General features: G+C 41.5%; 1 protein-coding gene across 3 annotated transcripts in view; it reads right to left on the reverse strand.

The window, feature by feature from the left end:
• Gopc (golgi associated PDZ and coiled-coil motif containing) overlaps positions 1-23,262 on the reverse strand; it is a 49,322-nt gene that overhangs the window by 15,639 nt on the left and 10,421 nt on the right. For 2 of the 3 annotated variants that reach the window (XR_010060701.1, NM_001107631.3), the window contains exons 2-5: positions 5,601-5,765; positions 4,200-4,223; positions 1,403-1,578; positions 252-417 (exon numbers count right to left, since the gene is read on the reverse strand). Coding sequence is in view for 2 of the 3 variants with exons in the window: in NM_001107631.3 (NP_001101101.2) it covers positions 252-417; positions 1,403-1,578; positions 4,200-4,223; positions 5,601-5,765 (531 nt within the window). In the remaining variant the exon portion in view is untranslated. The remainder of the gene's footprint in view (positions 1-251; positions 418-1,402; positions 1,579-4,199; positions 4,224-5,600; positions 5,766-23,262) is intronic. The other variant, NM_001393720.1, reaches the window with a different exon arrangement.

Raw genomic sequence — 23,262 nt, forward strand, 5'->3', positions numbered from 1 at the left:
TATGATCTGAAATCCAGCAATATGTATTTGCTGGATAGGGCTGTTCAACGAAACACCACTCTCAGAAAACTCTGAAAAACAACCAACACTCCTTGGGTAACTGAACCCTTTAGGTATGTAACTCCTGTAATCAAGCCAAATTCCCCTTCCCCTCATTAAATAAAAGCGTCCAATACTAAGGAAGGAAAGAAAGAACAGAGAGGAGGAGATGACGGCAGGAAGAGGCTGAGTGGAAGGCAGCAGGGACATACGTGGCCTGGGGGTGCCTGCATGGGCCGCTTCAGGTCCTGGCGTCCTCTGCAGGCTCGGATGACTGTTTTGTGGCGATGCAAATGTATTTCAGCTTCTAACTGGTTCCAGAGCTTGTCATGAGCAGGTCCCTTCATATCCCGTCCCAGTAACTGTATTTGTTGGACCCTTCACATGAGTAAGAGAGAGTAGTTTAGGTTAAGCTTATATATTTGAGATAATTCAAAAGAATTACTAACACATAGCTGTATTCAACAGCTGTATTTTATAATCTTTTAATTGGTAACAAAACTATACTTAGGTCCTGAAAGGGACAGATATCTTTTAAGGGAAAAAAAGCTAAACATTTTTAAAAAGAAATAAATGAGAACTCCTTTATATACTTAATTTAAGTATATCTAAGAAAACAATTGTATTGAGATTAATGGCAACATGTTTTACCTCTTGCATAAGTGAATCCAGTGCACAATTAAAGAGAAGCAGTTAGATAACACTGACCACATTAAAAACAAAAGCATCAGAAAATTTGTATTTTAAAATGATAAAAGTTATTTGCTTCATGGCTGGAGATGGCTCAGTGGTTAGGAGCACTTGAAGCTCTTGGGGAAGACCCAGGTTCGGTTCCCAGCACCCACATGATGACTCACAACCATCTGCAACTCAGGTTGTGTTTCAGAGGATCTCACCCCCTCCTCTGACTTCCGAAGGCACCGAATATACAAGGTGTATACACAGCATACACGCAAAGCACTCACCCACGTAAAATCTAAAAATCTAAGAATTAAAAAAAAAAACTTTGCTTCATCTCAATTTTTAATAGAATATTAAAATGAGTATAAAATGATTTGATACTAACACATCATCAAAGTGTGTGTCTAACTCACCTAACAAGATTAAAGCCAGAAAAAGGGGGCCAGAAAAACCCACTGAAGTCCTTACTGCTGGCTACACGAGCATCGCCTGCTGCAGAGTCAAGGCAGGGACAAGAGAAATGCACTCTCCTCGGAGGGTCAGGCATCTCGCTTAAGTGAGTAGCGGCTTGTATGTGTGGATAAGTAAGTGTGCACTAAACAATGCTGCCGACGTCAAGCCAGCGCTGTGAGCCCAGAGCTATGTATAAAAATAAGGCACAAGCAGAGCCATCCTCACACACCTGCCAGCCAGCTCCTTGTCCAAGTACTTGGCGGCCAACCTCGCCCCATAAACTTCAGCCTGGAGAACGGCTATGTGCCTGCGAAGAGCCTCGTTCTCTTTCCTTAGCAGCTTCACTTCAGCTTCAAGCCGAGCTTCTTTTACCTTTTCTGTTTTATTTGCTTCAAGTTCTCTTTCCTAGTGTAATTTTAAGAACATAATGTTATGACAATGTCTTTATGATTCTATAATCGGATTCTTAGACACATAAGCTCAGCATATAATACAAACAATGAAAACATGGAAATAGGGTTGGAATACAATGGCCTGGTCTAGTTCTTTGTTTTATTTTGTATTTGTGTGTGTGTGTGTGTGTGTGTGTGTGTGTGTGTGTGTGTGTGTGTGTGTGTGTGTTTTACTGGGAACATCAGATCTTGATCTCCTGAAGTCTGTGAGGGAAAGGTAATGGCATGTTAACCTTCTCTAGTGTCACCCTGAGTCTGAGTACCACACTGTGTGTGGGCTATCCATGGAAGCCAGAAAACAGATTCAGGCCCTTGGAGCTGCAGTCACAGGTAGCTGTGAGCAGGCTGATGGGGATGCCGGGTCCTCTGGAAGGACAGCAAGTGTTCCTTAACTGCTAAGCCATTTCTTTACAGGATAATTCTTTGTTTTGGAGATAAAGCCTTGGCAGATATCTTAGGCTGGCCTATGACTCATTATGTAGCTCAGGCTAGCCCAGAACCTGCAATCCTGCATCTATCTCTTATGTGCTAGGATTACAGATATAGAAAACAAATGCCCAGCTGCATTTCCTTCTTTAAAACTAGGAAAACAACATCTTGGGCCTTCCTTTGGAGAACTGCACGCCATGTTTACTGATACTGAGAGAAGCAGGACCAATCTTCTTTAAGCAGGAAGACACTGAGTATACTTTCTACAAATGACTGAAGAAACCAGACTAATGTAAAAATGATAAGCCACATGTAGCAGCTCATAACTGCAAGACTAGCACTCAGGAGGCTGAGGGGGAGGACCCTAAGTTCCTAGTGACCTTGGCTACACAGAGTTCCAGGTCAGCGTTACCCACTGGACCATCTCACTGTTCCCTTCTATGCTTTCGGAAAACACGGTACAGCCATGCGTGGAGAACCTGTAGTTACTATGTTAGAGTTTGACTTTTCTAGGAAGAACATCTTCCTTTTGCTGCCTATGAAGTAACATAGTCATCCATTTTCAGCCCTCATAAAAGGAGCCTTCTATGTGACAGATAGTAGAGGCCATACTCCCAGGGTCATCACCATCCCATTCCTACTGTGAGTTCTAAGAAGTAATGTTCTCCCTGATTTTATACAGTGTGCTTCTGCTCTCAGACCATGCGTTCAGGATCCAAGTATAAAATGGGCAGCTTCAAGTCAAAGCAGAGCGCAAAATGGAAGGCACAAAGTCTTGCCCAAAGAAAGGCAAATCCCAAATCATATGTATACTACATGTGGCCAAGTACACCTCTTCTGAGAGTTGAATAGAGGCCCCACAGGTATTACTTCTGAATCAAAACCAACCAAACCCCTCACTCTAGCATTTATCCTCCAGGCCTTAGGAAAATATGGTTATATTTTCATATATACATTTATGTGTTCTCTCTCTCTCTCTCTGTCTCCCTCCCTCCTTCCCTCCCTCCCCCTTACTTCACGGGCTCTATCCACACTAGCAGCTTTACTACCCAAGCTTCACTCCCAGCCTGAAGTCAAGATCTCTTGGTGTACAGATACAGAAACATTACGGTACTGAGCTAGCTAATGAAATCTCAGATGCTTATGAAGCCACCACGCCCTTCTAATAACTCAGACTCCTAAAGACTCTGACAGTTGCTGAAACTTGCAACTAACACATGAACAAACCAGCCATTTAACACACCTTTAACCTTACCACGCAGGGCGCAGAGGCAGGGAGCGCTCTGTGAGTCCAAGGGAAAAAATGTTGGGCTGGAGAGATGGCTCAGAGGTTAAGAGCAACCAAGTGGTGTGACCGTGTACAATGAGAGCTGGTGCCCTCGCTTCTGGCATGCACACATACATGCAGACAGAACACTGTACATAATAAATCTAAGTAAAAAGTATGCAAACAAGAGTGTGACTAAGGCAACTGAAGAAAACTACTTTAAGATTTAAAGAAAATTTGTAAGTTTGTTTCCTGGTTAACCTTTTTTTTTATTAGGTAATAAGCAAGTTTATTTCAAGTTTTAGACTGATGCATTTAAGAAGTGGTGAAGTGCAAAGTCATTGGAATTTGATTAGCTTGGGAAGATGGGAAATACACTAATAATTCATATATTGTTATTGTCTGAAATGATTTCTGAGAGAACATTTAAAACCCAGTGCTTTTAAGACTACACAATCATTTTCACACCCACCGAGAGGTCCTAACACATGCACTAGGTGAGGGAGTCTACACGCACACTCTCGTAACGGGAACAAATTCAAACAGAAACCTGAAGGGGCAAAAACCAGGTCTGTTTAATACGACCTGGATACCCTCACGTGGGTATTTTTGCCAAAGTATAAGTGGGAGCAAGTTACAAGTCTCAAAAGTTGTCAAAATTGAGGGGCTCTGCAAATAATGGCTGTAAGTCACAAATGATGAAGTCTTTAGGCACATGCGGTGGGTGAGACAAGCACAACGGGCACCCCCTTTTCAGGTATCTGAACCCTGAAAACCAGCATTAACATCACTTCCAAATACAAAGTGTGACAACAGCTAATACATAAAACACCAGAGCATTTCAGGACACATTTAAGCAAGAGAAATGACAGACTTACCAGATCCTCCATAGAGTGAACAGACTTCAGATACAAGAAAAAAGTTTTATATTAGAAAACCATCAAACAAACAAATTATCTAGTGGTATTATCTTTACAAGGAAAATTTCCACATGTTGAGTATCAGTTGGGTAAAGCTCATTATTATTAATATATTTGCAAATCTATAAACAACAGTGATAATATTAACCTAAAAATTTAAAGTTAAAATTAGTCAGTACATTTGGCCCAATATTTGTTTGTATAAAGCACCTACTGAAAGTTAAGGAGCTCCCTTCTAATGAAGATGTGAAATGCCTCTCAATGTTACTCTCATATAGCTTGTCTCAGCGTCCGCTGACACAGATCCATGGCCCCTCAGGTGATGAGGTCCTCAGGAGGATTTGAGTGCGGAAGTCGAGTCCAATGCGTCAGTGTGTGAAAGCTCTCAGAGTCCAGTGCGTCAGTGTGTGAAAGCTCTCAACAAAATGAAGAGCAACTGAGGAAAACTGACACATGCCCTATAGGCAGCACCTAACAGTGCTGTTTCATGGCCTGTCTGTCTCTCCTAAGCCTTCTCTCTTACTGCTGACGTCACATATCTAGCCAAATGTCTGGCACACAGACTACACTCAATCCATAGGTTGAATTGAAACAAGCCATGCAGTCAGTTTGTTTTCTACTTAGTTTTAATTAATATGGTTATGGCTAACTAGAGGGAGCCCATAATGACATATCTAGATGTGACGTAATGCTTAGTCGCAGCAGAAATGCTTACACTACTGAGAGCTGAGACACTTGGTGGCTTTAAGTACACTGTCCCCTTCTCTGTATTATCAGCACTCCGATTTTACTAAGTGGTACGGACTGACACATAGCTAGGCCTATGTGAATGAGGGGCTGACAAAAATGACTAAAGAGATTTAGTGAGTGAACCTTGTTTCTAAAGGCAACAGTTGAGAAGAATTGTTCTGTCCCTCTCTACATTCTTCCTACTCCTAACTAGACACGGACATGAGGAAATCCTAAGGCCGGGACTCATCTGCAAAAAATGGCGGAACACAACCAGACAAGGACCGAGACTTCTAGGACGGGCGGGTGGCTGCGTCAGTCCTGAGATGCCGGTCTCGGGGTCAGTTGAGGAAAAAACCAACAAAACTATTATTCAAGAACAATCTCAACGCTACTTAGCATTTCTGCTATGGCAACTGAATTTAACCCTAACAGATGGCAGAACAAAACCTTGTTTATGTTATCTCTTTATTCTATCAGGTGGGTACTGAGCTTATCAGATGCTATGTGAAAATGACCATAAACTTCCTACTGCCTCAATTCTCACCGTGACCACTGTTTATAACTGTAGCTCCATTAGAAGTCACCTCTCCACCCCCAACACACAAGTGCACTTCCGGCTTTACTTACCAATTTTGCCTTAATGGCACCAGAGTCAACGCTTTGGCCAGTTTTGGCATGAAGCTGAAGCTGAGTGGAATGCAGCTGTAGGAGCTGGTCGTGGACTTCCTTCTCCAGGACAACTTTCTCTGCCTGAGTCTCAGTCAGTTCAGACCGCAGATCCACCAACTGGGCCTTATAGAGCAATAGGAAAGCAGTAAGGGGGCTTAATTGTCTTTCTTATTATTCAAGAAGTGACAAAGAGATAATCCTTGAAGTGGAAACTTAAACACTGACTGTTAACTGACCATCTAAACTGATGAGATAGATGCTGGGTGGGTAAAGCACACGCTGTCAAGCTTTGATCCTCAGGACTCAAATGCGCACACACAAGTAAGTAAATAAAACTAATAAAAGAATTAAAATGGCCAGAAACCACAGGTGAAAAATGTAAGTGGCAAGAGAACTCAATTTTAAGTGTCTTTTACTTCCATTTTGCATGGCTTACATTAACACTTTCGAAGCCTTCTCTTCGTCCTCAAAGCTTTTAGATTACATCAGTGTGGGACACAGAGCTCATCTCCTACTCACACAGTATGTATTACGGCTGTCCGCTAACATAATCATATGTTAGTGGGGTTCTGTCTTCAACCCAGAAACTACCAGCCTACATTAGACCTCTTAAACTTTTCTCACTGGCAATATTCAATCATTCAAATAGTTTCTAGTCCAAGCTGCCTTGAACTGGCTATGTAGTGAGGATGGCCCTGAACTTCTGGTCTTTCTGCCTTCACTCCCTGGTACTCAGAACGGAGGTGTGTGTCCATGCTCTATTTATGAGTGCCCAGGGACTGAATCCTGGCCCTTGTGTGCGCGTAGGCAATTCCTCTACCAACTGAACTACACCGCCTGCCTTTTTTCTTTAAATTTCATTGTGCATATTCCCTGTGCATGGCATGCGTTTCCTAAAGCATGTATTTCATCATGAGCTTGTGCCTGCCCTTCACTTCTCTAGCTTCCTTCTTACGACCCTTATCATTGGATTTTCACACAACCCTAGTCACATAGTTATATACACACACACACTTCCCAATAATAAATTTATTTAAAGCAATCATTATATGATCTATCACTTGTTAAAGAGCAATAATAATTTGCATAACAAGGTCTGTTTATTTCTACATAGTTTGTGGCTGAGATGTGATACTCTAAGACATAGGTAGTATCCTTAAGCTCATCCTATAGTCCACGGGCACCCCGTGTGGTTGAGGACAGCTATGAATGCAGCCCAACACAAAATGGTAACATACTTAAAACATGAGGTTTTTTTTCAATTTGATTACACGGTTCTCAATTGTGAACTTCACAGATGACGACATGTCACAGGGTTGGTACCTTAGGTAGAACACCTTCAACGTTTTCCGGAATTGACCAATATTTTGACTTGGTAACAGTCAATGCAGACTAAGATTCTGCATGCAGAAATATGCTTAGGACCATTTCAGAAGTTGTTGGAAATTCTTTCCTAATCCCAAGCCAAAATTCATTTAACAACAAAAATCAATGATTAATAATTATTATTAGTTTTAAGATTTATTTTCATTTACGTGTGCAGGCTACATGTGTACATGTCATGTATGTCCAAGTACCTGATGAAGCCAGAAGGTACTGGATTTCCTCGAAGCTGGAATTCCAGAAGGTTCTGAGCTACCTGACGTGGGTGCTGGGACCTGAACCTGGGTCATCTGAAAGAGCCGCAAGTGCTCTTAAACACCGAGTCATGAACCAGGCCTCCAAAATACTCACTCATTTATTTGTGCGTGTGTCAATGTCCTCGCGAGTGCTGTACCCTGTGTATGGAGGACAGAGGACAACCTTGGGTACTGGCCCTCCTCACCTCGACCTACCTTGATGCACAGTCTCTCTTCCTTGCTGCTGCACTGAATATTCCAGGGTATGTACTCTTGAGCTTCTGGGGAATTCTCCTGCCTCTGTCCCACATCTTACACCATAGACACATACTATTACGTTACATTGGTTCAAGAGATCTAAACTCAAGTTGAAGCTTTACAAGCAAGTGCTTTTTACCTGTTCAGCCATCTCCTTGGCTTAACATTTTTTTAAAGGAAACTAAAGTTAGAAACTCAAACATCAATTCTCGAGCTTTAACACAAATAACCCAGGGATAGACTAATATGAGCTTTACATGCTGAAGAATGATTTTCGGTAAGGCATACTTATCTGTAAGAACAGAAGACCGGCCTGAGACACCGCCGGAACCTGAAAGAAACAGACCGGATAAACAGTTCTCTGCACCCAAATCCCGTGGGAGGGAGAGCTAAACCTTCAGAGAGGCAGACAAGCCTGGGAAACCAGAAGAGACTGCTCCCTGCACACACATCTCGGACGCCAGAGGAAAAAGCCAAAGACCATCTGGAACCCTGGTGCACTGAAGCTCCCGGAAGGGGCGGCACAGGTCTTCCTGGTTGCTGCCGCTGCAGAGAGCCCGTGGGCAGCACCCCACGAGTGAACTTGAGCCTCAGGACCACAGGTAAGACCAAATTCTCTCCTGCAAGAAAGCTGCCTGGTGAACTCAAGACACAGGCCCACAGGAACAGCTGAAGACCTGTAGAGAGGAAAAACTACACGCCCGAAAGCAGAACACTCTGTCCCCATAACTGACTGAAAGAGAGGAAAACAGGTCTACAGCACTCCTGACACACAGGCTTATAGGACAGTCTAGCCACTGTCAGAAATAGCAGAACAAAGTAACACTAGAGATAATCTGATGGCGAGAGGCAAGCGCAGGAACACAAGCAACAGAAACCAAGACTACATGGCATCATCGGAGCCCAATTCTCCCATCAAAACAAACATGGAATATCCAAACACACCAGAAAAGCAAGATCTAGTTTCAAAATCATATTTGATCATGATGCTGGAGGACTTCAAGAAAGACATGAAGAACTCCCTTAGAGAACAAGTAGAAGCCTACAGAGAGGAATCGCAAAAATGCCTGAAAGAATCGCAAAAATCCCTGAAAGAATTCCAGGAAAACATAAATAAACAAGTAGAAACCCATAGAGAGGAGACACAAAAATCCCTGAAAGAATTCCAGGAAAACACAATCAAACAGTTGAAGGAATTAAAAATGGAAATAGAAGCAATCAAGAAAGAACACATGGAAACAACCCTGGATATAGAAAACCAAAAGAAGAGACAAGGAGCTGTAGATACAAGCTTCACCAACAGAATACAAGAGATGGAAGAGAGAATCTCAGGAGCAGAAGATTCCATAGAAATCATTGACTCAACTGTCAAAGATAATGTAAAGCGGAAAAAGCTACTGGTCCAAAACATACAGGAAATCCAGGACTCAATGAGAAGATCAAACCTAAGGATAATAGGTATAGAAGAGAGTGAGGACTCCCAGCTCAAAGGACCAGTAAATATCTTCAACAAAATCATAGAAGAAAACTTCCCTAACCTAAAAAAAGAGATACCCATAGACATACAAGAAGCCTACAGAACTCCAAATAGATTGGACCAGAAAAGAAACACCTCCCGTCACATAATTGTCAAAACACCAAACGCACAAAATAAAGAAAGAATATTAAAAGCAGTAAGGGAAAAAGGTCAAGTAACATATAAAGGGAGACCTATCAGAATCACACCAGACTTCTCGCCAGAAACTATGAAGGCCAGAAGATCCTGGACTGATGTCATACAGACCCTAAGAGAACACAAATGCCAGCCCAGGTTACTGTATCCAGCAAAACTCTCAATTAACATTGATGGAGAAACCAAGATATTCCATGACAAAACCAAATTTACACAATATCTTTCTACAAATCCAGCACTACAAAGGATAATAAATGGTAAAGCCCAACATAAGGAGGCAAGCTATACCCTAGAAGAAGCAAGAAACTAATCGTCTTGGCAACAAAACAAAGAGAATGAAAGCACACAAACATAACCTCACATCCAAATATGAATATAAAGGGAAACAATAATCACTATTCCTTAATATCTCTCAATATCAATGGCCTCAACTCCCCAATAAAAAGACATAGATTAACAAACTGGATACGCAACGAGGACCCTGCATTCTGCTGCCTACAGGAAACACACCTCAGAGACAAAGACAGACACTACCTCAGAGTGAAAGGCTGGAAAACAACTTTCCAAGCAAATGGTCAGAAGAAGCAAGCTGGAGTAGCCATTCTAATATCAAATAAAATCAATTTCCAACTAAAAGTCATCAAAAAAGATGAGGAAGGACACTTCATATTCATCAAAGGAAAAATCAACCAAGATGAACTCTCAATCCTAAATATCTATGCCCCAAATACAAGGGCACCTACATACGTAAAAGAAACCTTACTAAAGCTCAAAACACACATTGCACCTCACACAATAATAGTGGGAGATTTCAACACCCCACTCTCATCAATGGACAGATCATGGAAACAGAAATTAAACAGTGATGTAGACAGACTAAGAGAAGTCATGAGCCAAATGGACTTAACGGATATTTATAGAACATTCTATCCTAAAGCAAAAGGATATACCTTCTTCTCAGCTCCTCATGGTACTTTCTCCAAAATTGACCATATAATTGGTCAAAAAACGGGCCTCAACAGGTACAGAAAGATAGAAATAATCCCATGCGTGCTATCGGACCACCACGGCCTAAAACTGGTCTTCAATAACAATAAGGGAAGAATGCCCACATATACGTGGAAATTGAACAATGCTCTACTCAATGATAACCTGGTCAAGGAAGAAATAAAGAAAGAAATTAAAAACTTTTTAGAATTTAATGAAAATGAAGATACAACATACTCAAACTTATGGGACACAATGAAAGCTGTGCTAAGAGGAAAACTCATAGCGCTGAGTGCCTGCAGAAAGAAACAGGAAAGAGCATATGTCAGCAGCTTGACAGCACACCTAAAAGATCTAGAACAAAAAGAAGCAAATACACCCAGGAGGAGTAGAAGGCAGGAAATAATCAAACTCAGAGCTGAAATCAACCAAGTAGAAACAAAAAGGACCATAGAAAGAATCAACAGAACCAAAAGTTGGTTCTTTGAGAAAATCAACAAGATAGATAAACCCTTAGCCAGACTAACGAGAGGACACAGAGAGTGCGTCCAAATTAACAAAATCAGAAATGAAAAGGGAGACATAACTACAGATTCAGAGGAAATTCAAAAAATCATCAGATCTTACTATAAAAACCTATATTCAACAAAATTTGAAAATCTTCAGGAAATGGACAATTTCCTAGACAGATACCAGGTATCGAAGTTAAATCAGGAACAGATAAACCAGTTAAACAACCCCATAACTCCTAAGGAAATAGAAGCAGTCATTAAAGGTCTCCCAACCAAAAAGAGCCCAGGTCCAGACGGGTTTAGTGCAGAATTCTATCAAACCTTCATAGAAGACCTCATACCAATATTATCCAAACTATTCCACAAAATTGAAACAGATGGAGCCCTACCGAATTCCTTCTACGAAGCCACAATTACTCTTATACCTAAACCACACAAAGATACAACAAAGAAAGAGAACTTCAGACCAATTTCCCTTATGAATGTCGACACAAAAATACTCAATAAAATTCTGGCAAACCGAATTCAAGAGCACATCAAAACAATCATCCACCATGATCAAGTAGGCTTCATTCCAGGCATGCAGGGATGGTTTAATATACGGAAAACCATCAACGTGATCCATTATATAAACAAACTGAAAGAACAGAACCACATGATCATTTCATTAGATGCTGAGAAAGCATTTGACAAAATTCAACACCCCTTCATGATAAAAGTCCTGTAAAGAATAGGAATTCCTGGCCCATACCTAAACATCGTAAAAGCCATATACAGCAAACCAGTTGCTAACATTAAACTAAATGGAGAGAAACTTGAAGCAATCCCACTAAAATCAGGGACTAGACAAGGCTGCCCACTCTCTCCCTACTTATTCAATATAGTTCTTGAAGTTCTAGCCAGAGCAATCAGACAACAAAAGGAGATCAAGGGGATACAGATCGGAAAAGAAGAGGTCAAAATATCACTATTTGCAGATGACATGATAGTATATTTAAGTGATCCCAAAAGTTCCACCAGAGAACTACTAAAGCTGATAAACAACTTCAGCAAAGTGGCTGGGTATAAAATTAACTCAAATAAATCAGTTGCCTTCCTCTATACAAAAGAGAAACAAGCCGAGAAAGAAATTAGGGAAACGACACCCTTCATAATAGACCCAAATAATATAAAGTACCTCGGTGTGATTTTAACCAAGCAAGTAAAAGATCTGTACAATAAGAACTTCAAGACACTGAGGAAAGAAATTGAAGAAGACCTCAGAAGATGGAAAGATCTCCCATGCTCATGGATTGGCAGGATTAATATAGTAAAAATGGCCATTTTACCAAAAGCAATCTACAGATTCAATGCAATCCCCATCAAAATGCCAATCCAATTCTTCAAAGAGTTAGACAGAACAATTTGCAAATTCATCTGGAATAACAAAAAACCCAGGATAGCTAAAGCTATCCTCAACAATAAAAGGACTTCAGGGGGAATCACTATCCCTGAACTCAAGCAGTATTACAGAGCAATAGTGATAAAAACTGCATGGTATTGGTACAGAGACAGACAGATAGACCAATGGAATAGAATTGAAGACCCAGAAATGAACCCACACACCTATGGTCACTTGATTTTTGACAAAGGAGCCAAAACCATCCAATGGAAAAAAGATAGCATTTTCAGCAAATGGTGCTGGTTCAACTGGAGGGCAACATGTAGAAGAATGCAGATCGATCCATGCTTATCACCCTGTACAAAGCTTAAGTCCAAGTGGATCAAGGACCTCCACATCAAACCAGACACACTCAAACTAATAGAAGAAAAGTAGGGAAGCATCTGGAACACATGGGCACTGGAAAAAATTTCCTGAACAAAACACCAATGGCTTATGCTCTAAGATCAAGAATCGACAAATGGGATCTCATAAAACTTCAAAGCTTCTGTAAGGCAAAGGACACGGTGGTTAGGACAAAACGGCAACCAACAGATTGGGAAAAGATCTTTACCAATCCTACAACAGATAGAGGCCTTATATCCAAAATATACAAAGAACTCAAGAAGTTAGACCGCAGGGAAACAAATAACCCTATTAAAAAATGGGGTTCAGAGCTAAACAAAGAATTCACAGCTGAGGAATGCCGAATGGCTGAGAAACACCTAAAGAAATGTTCAACATCTTTAGTCATAAGGGAAATGCAAATCAAAACAACCCTGAGATTTCACCTCACACCAGTGAGAATGGCTAAGATCAAAAACTCAGGTGACAGCAGATGCTGGGTAGGATGTGGAGAAAGAGGAACACTCCTCCATTGTTGGTGGGATTGCAGACTGGTAAAACCATTCTGGAAATCAGTCTGGAGGTTCCTCAGAAAATTGGACATTGAACTGCCTGAGGATCCAGCTATACCTCTCTTGGGCATATACCCAAAAGATGCCTCAACATATAAAAGAGACACGTGCTCCACTATGTTCATCGCAGCCTTATTTATAATAGCCAGAAAATGGAAAGAACCCAGATGCCCTTCAACAGAGGAATGGATACAGAAAATGTGGTACATCTACACAATGGAATATTACTCAGCTATCAAAAACAACGAGTTTATGAAATTCGTAGGCAAATGGTTGGAACTGGAAAATATCATCCTGAGTGAGCTAACCCAATCACAGAAAGACATACATGGTATGCACTCATTGATAAGTGGCTATTAGCCCAAATGCTTGAATTACCCTAGATCCCTAGAACAAATGAAACTCAAGACGGATGATCAAAATGTGAATGCTTCACTCCTTCTTTAAATGAGGAAAAAGAATACCCTTGGCAGGGAAGGGAGAGGCAAAGATTAAAACAGAGACTGAAGGAACACCCATTCAGAGCCTGCCCCACATGTGGCCCATACATATACAGCCACCCAATTAGACAAGATGGATGAAGCAAAGAAGTGCAGACTGACAGGAGCCGGATGTAGATCGCTCCTGAGAGACACAGCCAGAATACAGCAAATACAGAGGCGAATGCCAGCAGCAAACCACTGAACTGAGAATAGGTCCCCTATTGAAGGAATCAGAGAAAGAACTGGAAGAGCTTGAAGGGGCTCGAGACCCCAAAAGTACAACAATGCCAAGCAACCAGAGCTTCCAGGGACTAAGCCACTACCTAAAGACTATACATGGACTGACCCTGGACTCTGACCCCATAGGTAGCAATGAATATCCTAGTAAGAGCACCAGTGGAAGGGGAAGCCCTGGGTCCTGCTAAGACTGAACCCCCAGTGAACTGGTCTATGGGGGGAGGGCGGCAATGGGGGGAGGGTTGGGAGGGGAACACCCATACGGAAGGGGAGGGGGGAGGGGGATGTCTGCCCGGAAACCGGGAAAGGGAATAACACTCGAAATGTATATAAGAAATACTCAAGTTAATAAAAAAAAAAAAAAGAACAGAAGACCGTACACGACGTAAGAACATATTCATAACCTGCATTAGCCTGCCCGTTTCAGTCATCAGCACTGTGTGGCAACAGCATGCACAGCGTAAACTGCGTGTGGACGCCGACGCTGTGTGACACAAGGGCAGGTGCCGCCAGAACACCTTGGACTCAATGTGTGTTTGGCCTTGAATTAAGTTTTGGTTGCTGTTCACTCAGAAACCTTTTTACTGTTCTCCAATATTTTGGGAGCCTCACATTCAGTTACATGACCTCATATGGGAGCTCAAACCTCATTTTAGGAAGCTGTGGTTTGTTTTGTCAGAAAATTACCCTTTGCACTGTGTAGCAATTCTTTTAAGGGCCAAGTGCCGAGATCACAGTGAGCCTGCACATCGGAGCTGACTGAACGTTTTCAGTTACAGCAGAAAAGCCCCTCACGAGGCCTCACTCATCCCGCCAGAGGCTTTCAGTCTCGCATGGCTGACACTGTTTTACCGCCCTGCACTGCACATGGCCCTTATGTCTGCTCTTCCCGCCTAGCCAGCACCTGCACTTCACTTTCCACTCAACTCAAGAGTTTTAAACTTTAACTTTCAATTTAAAAATTAAAAGACCAGAGAACTTTATTGTCACAGAAAAAAAAAAAACAAAAACAAAAACAAACAAATGTGGGTAGTGCATACAAATTAGCTCAGCTCCAAAGAAAGTCAACTGACGGGAACAACGATCTGCTGCATGGTAAGTTTATAAATGGAAAGGAAAGACTTTATAACGTTAGAACCATTGTTAGGAAGACTTGCAGCATTGTGCAATACATTTAAAAATAAACAAAAACCTTCCCAAAGTGAAGTCGAAGATGCAAATGATACAGAGAGAAAGAAAACAGTGTACTTAGGAGGTAAGAAGACAGGTCTCAGACATGCTCATCACAACAGGACCTGAACAAGAACAGTCCCGTAAGAGCACCAGAAAGAAGTACAAAGCTGAGGCTTGCCCTGGGCCTAGGAGCAGAGATACACATTAATGCCCCAACACAGTCACGTAGAGAAGGTCAGGGACTGGGGCTTGGGAAATTACTTGTCAGGGATGGTTGGAGAGGGAAAAGAAAAAAGATACTGTACCAGGACATCAAACCAGAATGTGTACTGGCAAAAATACTGTCACATGTGAGGGGTAGTGTTGATTGCTAACTTGACAGAATTTACAATTACCTGGGAGTGTATGTGTATGTGTATGTGTACGTGTGGTCTTGACTATGTTAATTCGTGTGGGAGATCTTGGCTATGTTAATTCGTGTGGGAGGACCGCCATAACTGTAGGTAGAACCATTCTCCGAGTAGAGGAGCTTACAGAGTACAGAACAAACCGAGTGAGCAGAGCACTGCGTGCAAGCATTTACTGGCCTCTGCTACTTGACTATGGATACAGTGTGCCCAGCTGTCTCATGTCAAGGAACTGTTATAGTTAGAGACGAGAACCTTTCTTCCTTAAGTTGCTTCTGCCAAAGAAGACATTTTTAGTTTTTATTTTACTTATTATTACTAGTAATAGTAGTATCAGTGGGTACAGGTATGTGGAGGCCAGAGGGAAACTTTGTCCAGTTGTTCCTCTCCTCTACTTTGACATGAGTTCCGGGACAGAACAAAGTTAGTTCTTCAGGCTTGTGGGTCAGGTGCCTGTACCCTGTGAGGCCTTTTTGTTGTTGCTACTGTTTTTCGACAAAGTTGATATAGCTCTGCTGGCCTGGAAGCACAAGAAGACTAGGCTGGTCCTGCCCCTGCCTCCTCAGTGCTGAGACTGCAGACTGCATGTAGCCCCGGGTGTGGCTCCTGTCAGCTTATGCTATCACAGAAAAGAAACCGAGACACTGCTTTTTTCCTTCCTTCCTGTAGATGCCTCCACAGGTCAGGTCCTCTCACTCTCTGTCGTTGTCACTGTTGGTAATGCTGAGGCTAGAGACCGGCACCTTGTGTATATTAGGCAAACACTCTAACACTGGGCTACGTCCCCTGCCACCCCTTCCTTTATAACAATTTTATTCAGTATAGCTCACGTCAGAGTAATGCACAAGTAACATATTAGCAAAAATAAGTGTATCTATTTAATGAGCACACGACTTTTAAAAACGGAGCTGTCTGTTTTTTTTCAATGTTATACCAATGCAAATATAGTGTACATTGACTGGCCTTTTATTTCCAGAGTGTGCTTTAAGACTCACTTACACTATATTTTCATTTCATGTAATTTTTCACTATGACACAATGTATCAACTTTTACTTTGGATGGGTGTCCCCTTTGATGAGAGACATGATACTGATAAAACTGTCTGTCAATTATTAAAGGCCGAATCTACTTTTCTTGACTGTATCTCGGAGGAAAATTGTGGGTTACAAAATGGAAAGTTGTTCTGTGATTGGTTCTGAGACTCTTGTAAATGCCAAGGTTATGAAATGCTCTCAAGTCCCTTACATAAAATGACTAATACTTACATATAACCTTTGTACTCCAAATACCTTAAATCTCAAGATTACTAATGTAAATGCTATGAAAATAATTTATAGTGTACTTTTTAATTTTTCTTTTAAATAAACTTTATTATCTAAAACCAAAACAATGTAAACAAATCAAAACATCACACACCCAAATTAACCAGACTCCAAATCGACACAACTGAATGAGCTTAACAACTGTTAGAACTGGCGTTAGGACAGAGGTTGTGAAGGTTAATGTTGAGTACAGACCTAGAAGTGAGTTCTGGGTATGTGGTATGTCTACGACTAACTTTCAAAGGAACTACTGGTACACTGACTTCCACATTGATTTCACAGAGGGGGAACCATTCTGTGTTCCCACCAGCAATATATGAAGTCGGGGCAGAGACAAGAGGATCCCTGAAGCTGATTTTCTGGCCAGTTTAGCTTAATTGATGAGTTTCAAGCTCAATGAGAGACCATGTCTCAAAACCAAAGAAATAAAGATAGAGGGCTGGGGAGATGAGTGGGTGTGTAGAAGTGCGAGCTGCATGAGTCTGATACCTGAGTACAATCTCAGAACCCTAATAAAGAGCCAGATGTGTAAGGATGCAGCCACAATCTCCTAAAGGGAGCCGGGAGGAGAGAGGAGAGTAAAAGCAGGAGAAAGAACAAGACAGCTGTCTCCTCAAAACAAGGCGATCACAACCTGACGGGGCGGCTCATGTCTTTCATCGCAGCACCCAGGAGGCAGAGGCAAGCAGATCTCACTAAGCTGGAGACCAGCCTGGCCTATACAGTGAGTTCCAGGCCAGCTAGGGCTACACAGTAAGACCATCTTGAAACACAAAAAAGGTGGGAGGTGAGAACCTCCAAGTTATTCTCTGACCTCCATGTGAAGACCATGACTTATGCCCACCCATCTACCATCCATAAATAGATAATAAGATTTTTCTTACCATGGAGAATGGTCAATACCACACACACACACACACACACACACACAGCCCCCCCCCACCTAACTCATACATTCATTTTCAATTGAAATTTCTAAATCCTGAAAGTACACCCCAGACATTTTGAATGTTTAGCTTGTTGGTGAGACACCCACACCCATACCGGTCTGTCTAGATTCCCTGTAACCTGGAAGCAGTTCTCTGGCCTGTGACCTGCCTGCTTCAGTTTTCCAGTCAAGGGGACAGTCACTCCCACAAACATTTGGTGACTTGTGTCTGGCCTTCTTGGAAACCCTTCTGCTATATGGGAGTTTTTCCACATGAGATATGAGAAGGTCCTGCTATTTCAGCTCACCATATTCTGGAGTTTGTGAGGATACCTTCTGTCTTAGTCAGGGTTTCTATTCCTGTACAAACCATCATGACCAAGAAGCAAGTTGGGGAGGAAAGGGTTTATTCAGCTTACACCTCCACACTGCTGTTCATCACCAAAGGGAGTCAGGACTGGAACTCAAGCAGGTCAGGAAGCAGGAGCTGATGCAGAGGCCATGGAGGGATGCTACTTACTGCCTTGCTTCCCCTGGCTTGCTCAGCTTGCTTACAGAACCCAGAACCACCAGCCCAGGGACGGCACCACCCACAATGGGCTGGGTCCTCCCACATTGATCATTAGTTGAGAAAATGCCTTACAGCTGGGTCTCACGGAGGCATTTCCTCAAGGGAGGTGACTTTCTCTGTGATAACTCCAGCTTGTGTCAGGCTGACACACAAAGCAGCTGGTACACCACCTTCATCCCTAGTTTTGTTGGAGAGTCGTCCGTTAGATTTTGTTTGTGATTTCAGTTTCCCTTTTTTAAGTTAAAAAAAAAATTTTTTTAACAAAAGTTCTTTTTTTTTTTTTAAACAAAAGTTCTTTAATCACAGTCTTCCTTAGGTCACTATTTCTCACTTCCTACCTTTACTATAATAGGAAAGTTGTGCTACTTTAGACTAACACTGCAACAGAAGCAGCCAGACATTTGATTACATTTTTCTGGTAACTACATTAGTCAATAGGGGCCAGTGAGATGGTTAAGTAGGGGTGCCTGCCATCAAATTGACAACCTAATTTAACACCTGGGGGATCCATATGGCGGAAGGGGAGAACTGACATGGCACACGATGTAAAGACTTTTTTTTTTTTGGTTCTTTTTTTCGGAGCTGGGGACCGAACCCAGGGCCTTGCGCTTCCTAGGCAAGCGCTCTACCACTGAGCTAAATCCCCAGCCCCAGTAAAGACGTTTTTAAAAAAGTCAGATCTGGGTGTCTGCACACGAGTAGGGAATAGTAACAATTAGGGTCTGAAGGCCAGCCACAGCCACCAAGTGAATTGAAGGTGAGCTACCTGAGACTCTTACACACTCTTACACACACACACACACACACACACACACACACACACACACAGAGAGAGAGAGAGAGACAGAGAGAGAGAGAGAGAGAGAGAGAGAGAGAGAGAGAGAGAGAGAGACCACTAGTAAAAAGGTGGATGAAATAAATTTCTGCAGTGTGGTTCATTTAACACAATATACATAAACACAACTGATGTAACACTGAGTTATTAATCTTTACACCATTGGTAGGTTCGTTATGTGGATATCTGTGCAGCACATCTAAATCAGAACTAGCCACAGTTCAAGTACACACAATAGCCACATCACACTAGTTAGTAACCGCTGTGCAAGGCAATGCAGATCTAGACTTTTTATTATGCCAAATCAGAGATTTCATTACGATTTAAATGCTTAAAGAGATAATAGTAGCCACAACTGACTCCTTGTATACAGTAAACACATGTAATAGATAAAACAGAGCAGCATTTCGTTGTCACTGTGTCCACATGAGTATGTAGCGGGTTTTGCTTTGCTCTTTCAGTGCTGAGGACCAAGCTCAGACAAGTGCTCTACCACCGGCCTAAGCGACAGTTTCTATCACCTTTGCTAAATCTTCAACAGAAAAACTCCACAAAGAAAAAACTTACCATAAAGACGGTTTATGAACCAATCACCCACCGGAGGGAGGAAGTTATTAGATTTAAAGCACAGTCCACTGGACACTCTTCGGCACGCTTTGAAGCCTGGTCTTCTAAAATACAAGCAAGCCTTGCCTAGAAAGTCCTTAATAAAACAAACAAAACCCCCAAACCCTGTAAGATTCTATGACCTCTGAAATATTATAAAAAGAAAACAAATATTTTCCTAATGTTTGTACTCTGTGAAATATATGTAGCTTGTGTTAAGCCCAGCATACCCAAGAAAATTTAAATTCAGCTATTTTAATCTGTAACATTTTTTGATCTCATTTCCTACCACTGCCTTTCTTTTTGTTTTGACTTTCCCTTTGCAATGTCTTCTAATGCATTTTTTCATTCTTTGCATTTCTTGTAAACTGGGAGTAGGAACTAAGGTTTTTCAGCCTTTCTAGTAAGAACATGGTGTAGCGTGTATTTCATTAAGCGGACATATATAGTCTACGTACCTACTTTTTCTCCTTTAATTCACAAATAGCATGATGTATTAATACATGCAAAATCTATGTTATTAATAAAGATATTCAAATGAAAACCAGATCTCATTACCTCAGAAAAGGACAAGAAAAATAGAGCCATGAATGGGTATTCAATTTGAAAGTCAAGCATTACATGGGTTCAATTAAATGAAGTAATTTTCCCACATTTCATTAAACATAAAAATATTGGGGCGAGAGAGATGTCTCAGTAATTAAGAGCACTGGCTGCTCTTCCAGAGGACCCAGGTTCAATGCCCAGCACCCACATGGTGACTCACAACCATCTGTAACTCCAGTTCCAGGGGCTCCTATGCTCTCTTCTGGCCTTCACAGGCACTGGACATGCATGGTTCACAGACATACAAGCAGACAAAACAATCATACACATAAAGTAAAAACTAGAAGATGCAGGTATCAAAATCTGAAGAGCTATTTTATATCTTGGGACAAAGACCTTCAAATTTATTCTAAATTCTATAATATTTAGTAACCTCTTTCTTGCCTAAAATATAAGCATTCTGCCTAGGAAAATTTAAACAGATAAACTTTGGGTTATTTAAAACTTAGTTATTTAAAACTTCCACATACTTTTTAACTCTAGAAAGAGACCTACAAGAACACAAAGACTATGATTACTATGACTAAGACAAAATTTAGGTAATAAAATCTAAGCTGCCTGTTTTCTAAGACTATGTAGGTGGTCAGTGGCCAAGTGGTATTTTGGCATCCAGTTCTGATTTCCAGGGCAGCACCATAGAGGTATCAGTGGCAGCAGGCGAGCAGAGGAAAGTGTGTCTGTCCCTACAGTGTGTGGTTAGTGCTGATAACATCCACACTCCCACAAAGCAAGCACCTACCTACCATATGGCGAGCAGGGACATTGTCTTATCATACTTATCCTTTGTTTACAGTTAAGGAAGTGGAAGTCAGGATTTAAACGGCTCATCCAAGACACACAGCCAAACAAACTTGAAACTAGTTTAACTGTTAAAAAAAATTTGCATGAGGATCTTTTCTCATCGTTTATCCCCTCTCAAATAAATATGAAACCTTTTATTTAGAACAATTTCATTTTAAAGATATTTACAAAAGAAATAGTATATCATAAGTTTTCCTGTGTGTCAGTGCTTTTTTATTCAACATGAAATGATATGGCACAGTGCTGCTCAACTGTGTGTGTTTTACCTGAGGACTCTGTACGTGCATACAGTAGGCTTTAATCAAGCCCACACCCTATTCCCTCCACTACACCCCTCTCCCACTCTCCATCATTCCCTCCCCATCCATCCATCCATCCATCCATCCATCCATCCATCCACCCACCCACCCATCCATCCAATCCTATCCAGTGCAATGCAATCTATTGAGTCTGCTCAGACTGCCGCAGGGGCCTGGGTGTAGGGCCATCCATGGGAAGCATGGATTGTAGCTGCTCAGGGCTGAATCACTGGAGAAACTAACCACCCCCACCCTACCCCCCCGCCTCTCCCAGCAGCCATCGCTTGCTAACAGCTCCTCAGTTACACTTTTAACTTTTATTTGGAACAAACAGTAAACTACTGAGAATTAACTACTTAAATCTTTTTCTCTTTTTTTGGCACTGTTTACTTGGATCAAAAAGCCATTTCTATGAGGTCAACACATCTATGAGAGGTAGAGGAAGTGAAGGAAGGAAAAGGAAGGGAAGGAAGGAAAAGGAAGGGAAGGAAGGAAAAGGAAGGGAAGGAAGGAAAAGGAAGGGAAGGAAGAAGAGAAGGCATGAGTGAATAAAAGCTCACTTTTAATTTATGGGAATTACTAGATTATACTTAACCTGTTGAGTTTTTAAAAAAAACAAACTAAACAACAGCTGATTTCAACCTTCAACTTTAACTAACACCCCAAAAGTATTTTAAAAACAAAGAACACAGGCTGTGGTGGCTTATACCTTAAATTCCAGCACTCTGGAGACAGAGGAAAGCAAGTTTGAGGCTAGCCTGGTCTATGTAGTGGGTTCTAGGACAGCCAGATGTACATATTAAGACTCTGCCTCAAAAAAACAAACAAAAACAACTAAAACCAGTTAAAAATTACATTACATATAGATTTTATTTGGTAGACTTTTCTTTCTTCATCTTCTTTCATCTGATCTAAAAGGTTCATTTCCAGACATTCCTTAGAACCCATCGAGGCCATTAAATCAACCCCAGGAAAGATTTTCCAAGACACTGGTCCTTGGATCATCAGATTTAGCAAAGGAATGGAGTCAGGAGACAGCTCAAGGCCAACGTCCAAAGCTCGTCAACAGTGTTCCTTTCTTAAAGTTTCACATCTTGCACTGAGATCATTAACCCACACGGAGTTGATGTGGGGTGGTGGTGGTGATGAGAGTGGGGCACATGGTCAGAAAAATAAGCCTCATGTCCTCCTCTTACATGTGCATTCTCCCTTCCCTGTACCATTTATTGAAGAAGTAGGTCCTTACACACTATGTATTCTTGCCACCTTCTGTCAAGAGTCAGTACACTGTAATACACAATAAGTTGCCTTGGTCATGGTGCCTCTCCATAGTTACAAAAGTAACTAAGGCAAATGGTAGCAAAACCAAAAATAGGCAAAGGAACTGTAACACCAGAAACAGCAAAACAAGACCTGTCGAGCAGAGACACAGCTTACAATGAGGAAGAATATATTTGCAAACTATCCGATAGGGAGATAATATCCAAAACACACAGGGAACTAGGACTACTCAACAACAAACAACCCAGTTAAAAATGGACAAAACAACAACAACAACAACAAAAACCAAAAAACAACAACAAAAAAAGGGGAGGGGGGAAAATGGACAAAACAGGAGTAGACATTTCATGAAATACATAGAATTCAAATTTAACATAGAAATCAAATCTACAATGGAATATCACACACACACACACACACACACACACACACACACACACACACACACACAGCCCTGTTAAAGGGTGACTATCAAAGGACCCAAACCAAGAAAAACACTAGCAAGAATATGGAGGGAGGAAAAAGAAACCTAAATAGTATAGCCATCATAGAAGACGGCCTGTTGTTTCTTTAAGCAAACAAGAAGCCAAAACATCAAAGAAACAACTGCCAGCAATCTCACAATTTAGGGATATATGAAAACGAAGTCAGTACATCAAAGAGATATATGGAATCTTATGCTTACT

The sequence above is a fragment of the Rattus norvegicus genome, chromosome 20 (genome assembly GCF_036323735.1).
Source record: "Rattus norvegicus strain BN/NHsdMcwi chromosome 20, GRCr8, whole genome shotgun sequence".
In the NCBI taxonomy this organism is placed as follows: Eukaryota; Metazoa; Chordata; class Mammalia; order Rodentia; family Muridae; genus Rattus; species Rattus norvegicus.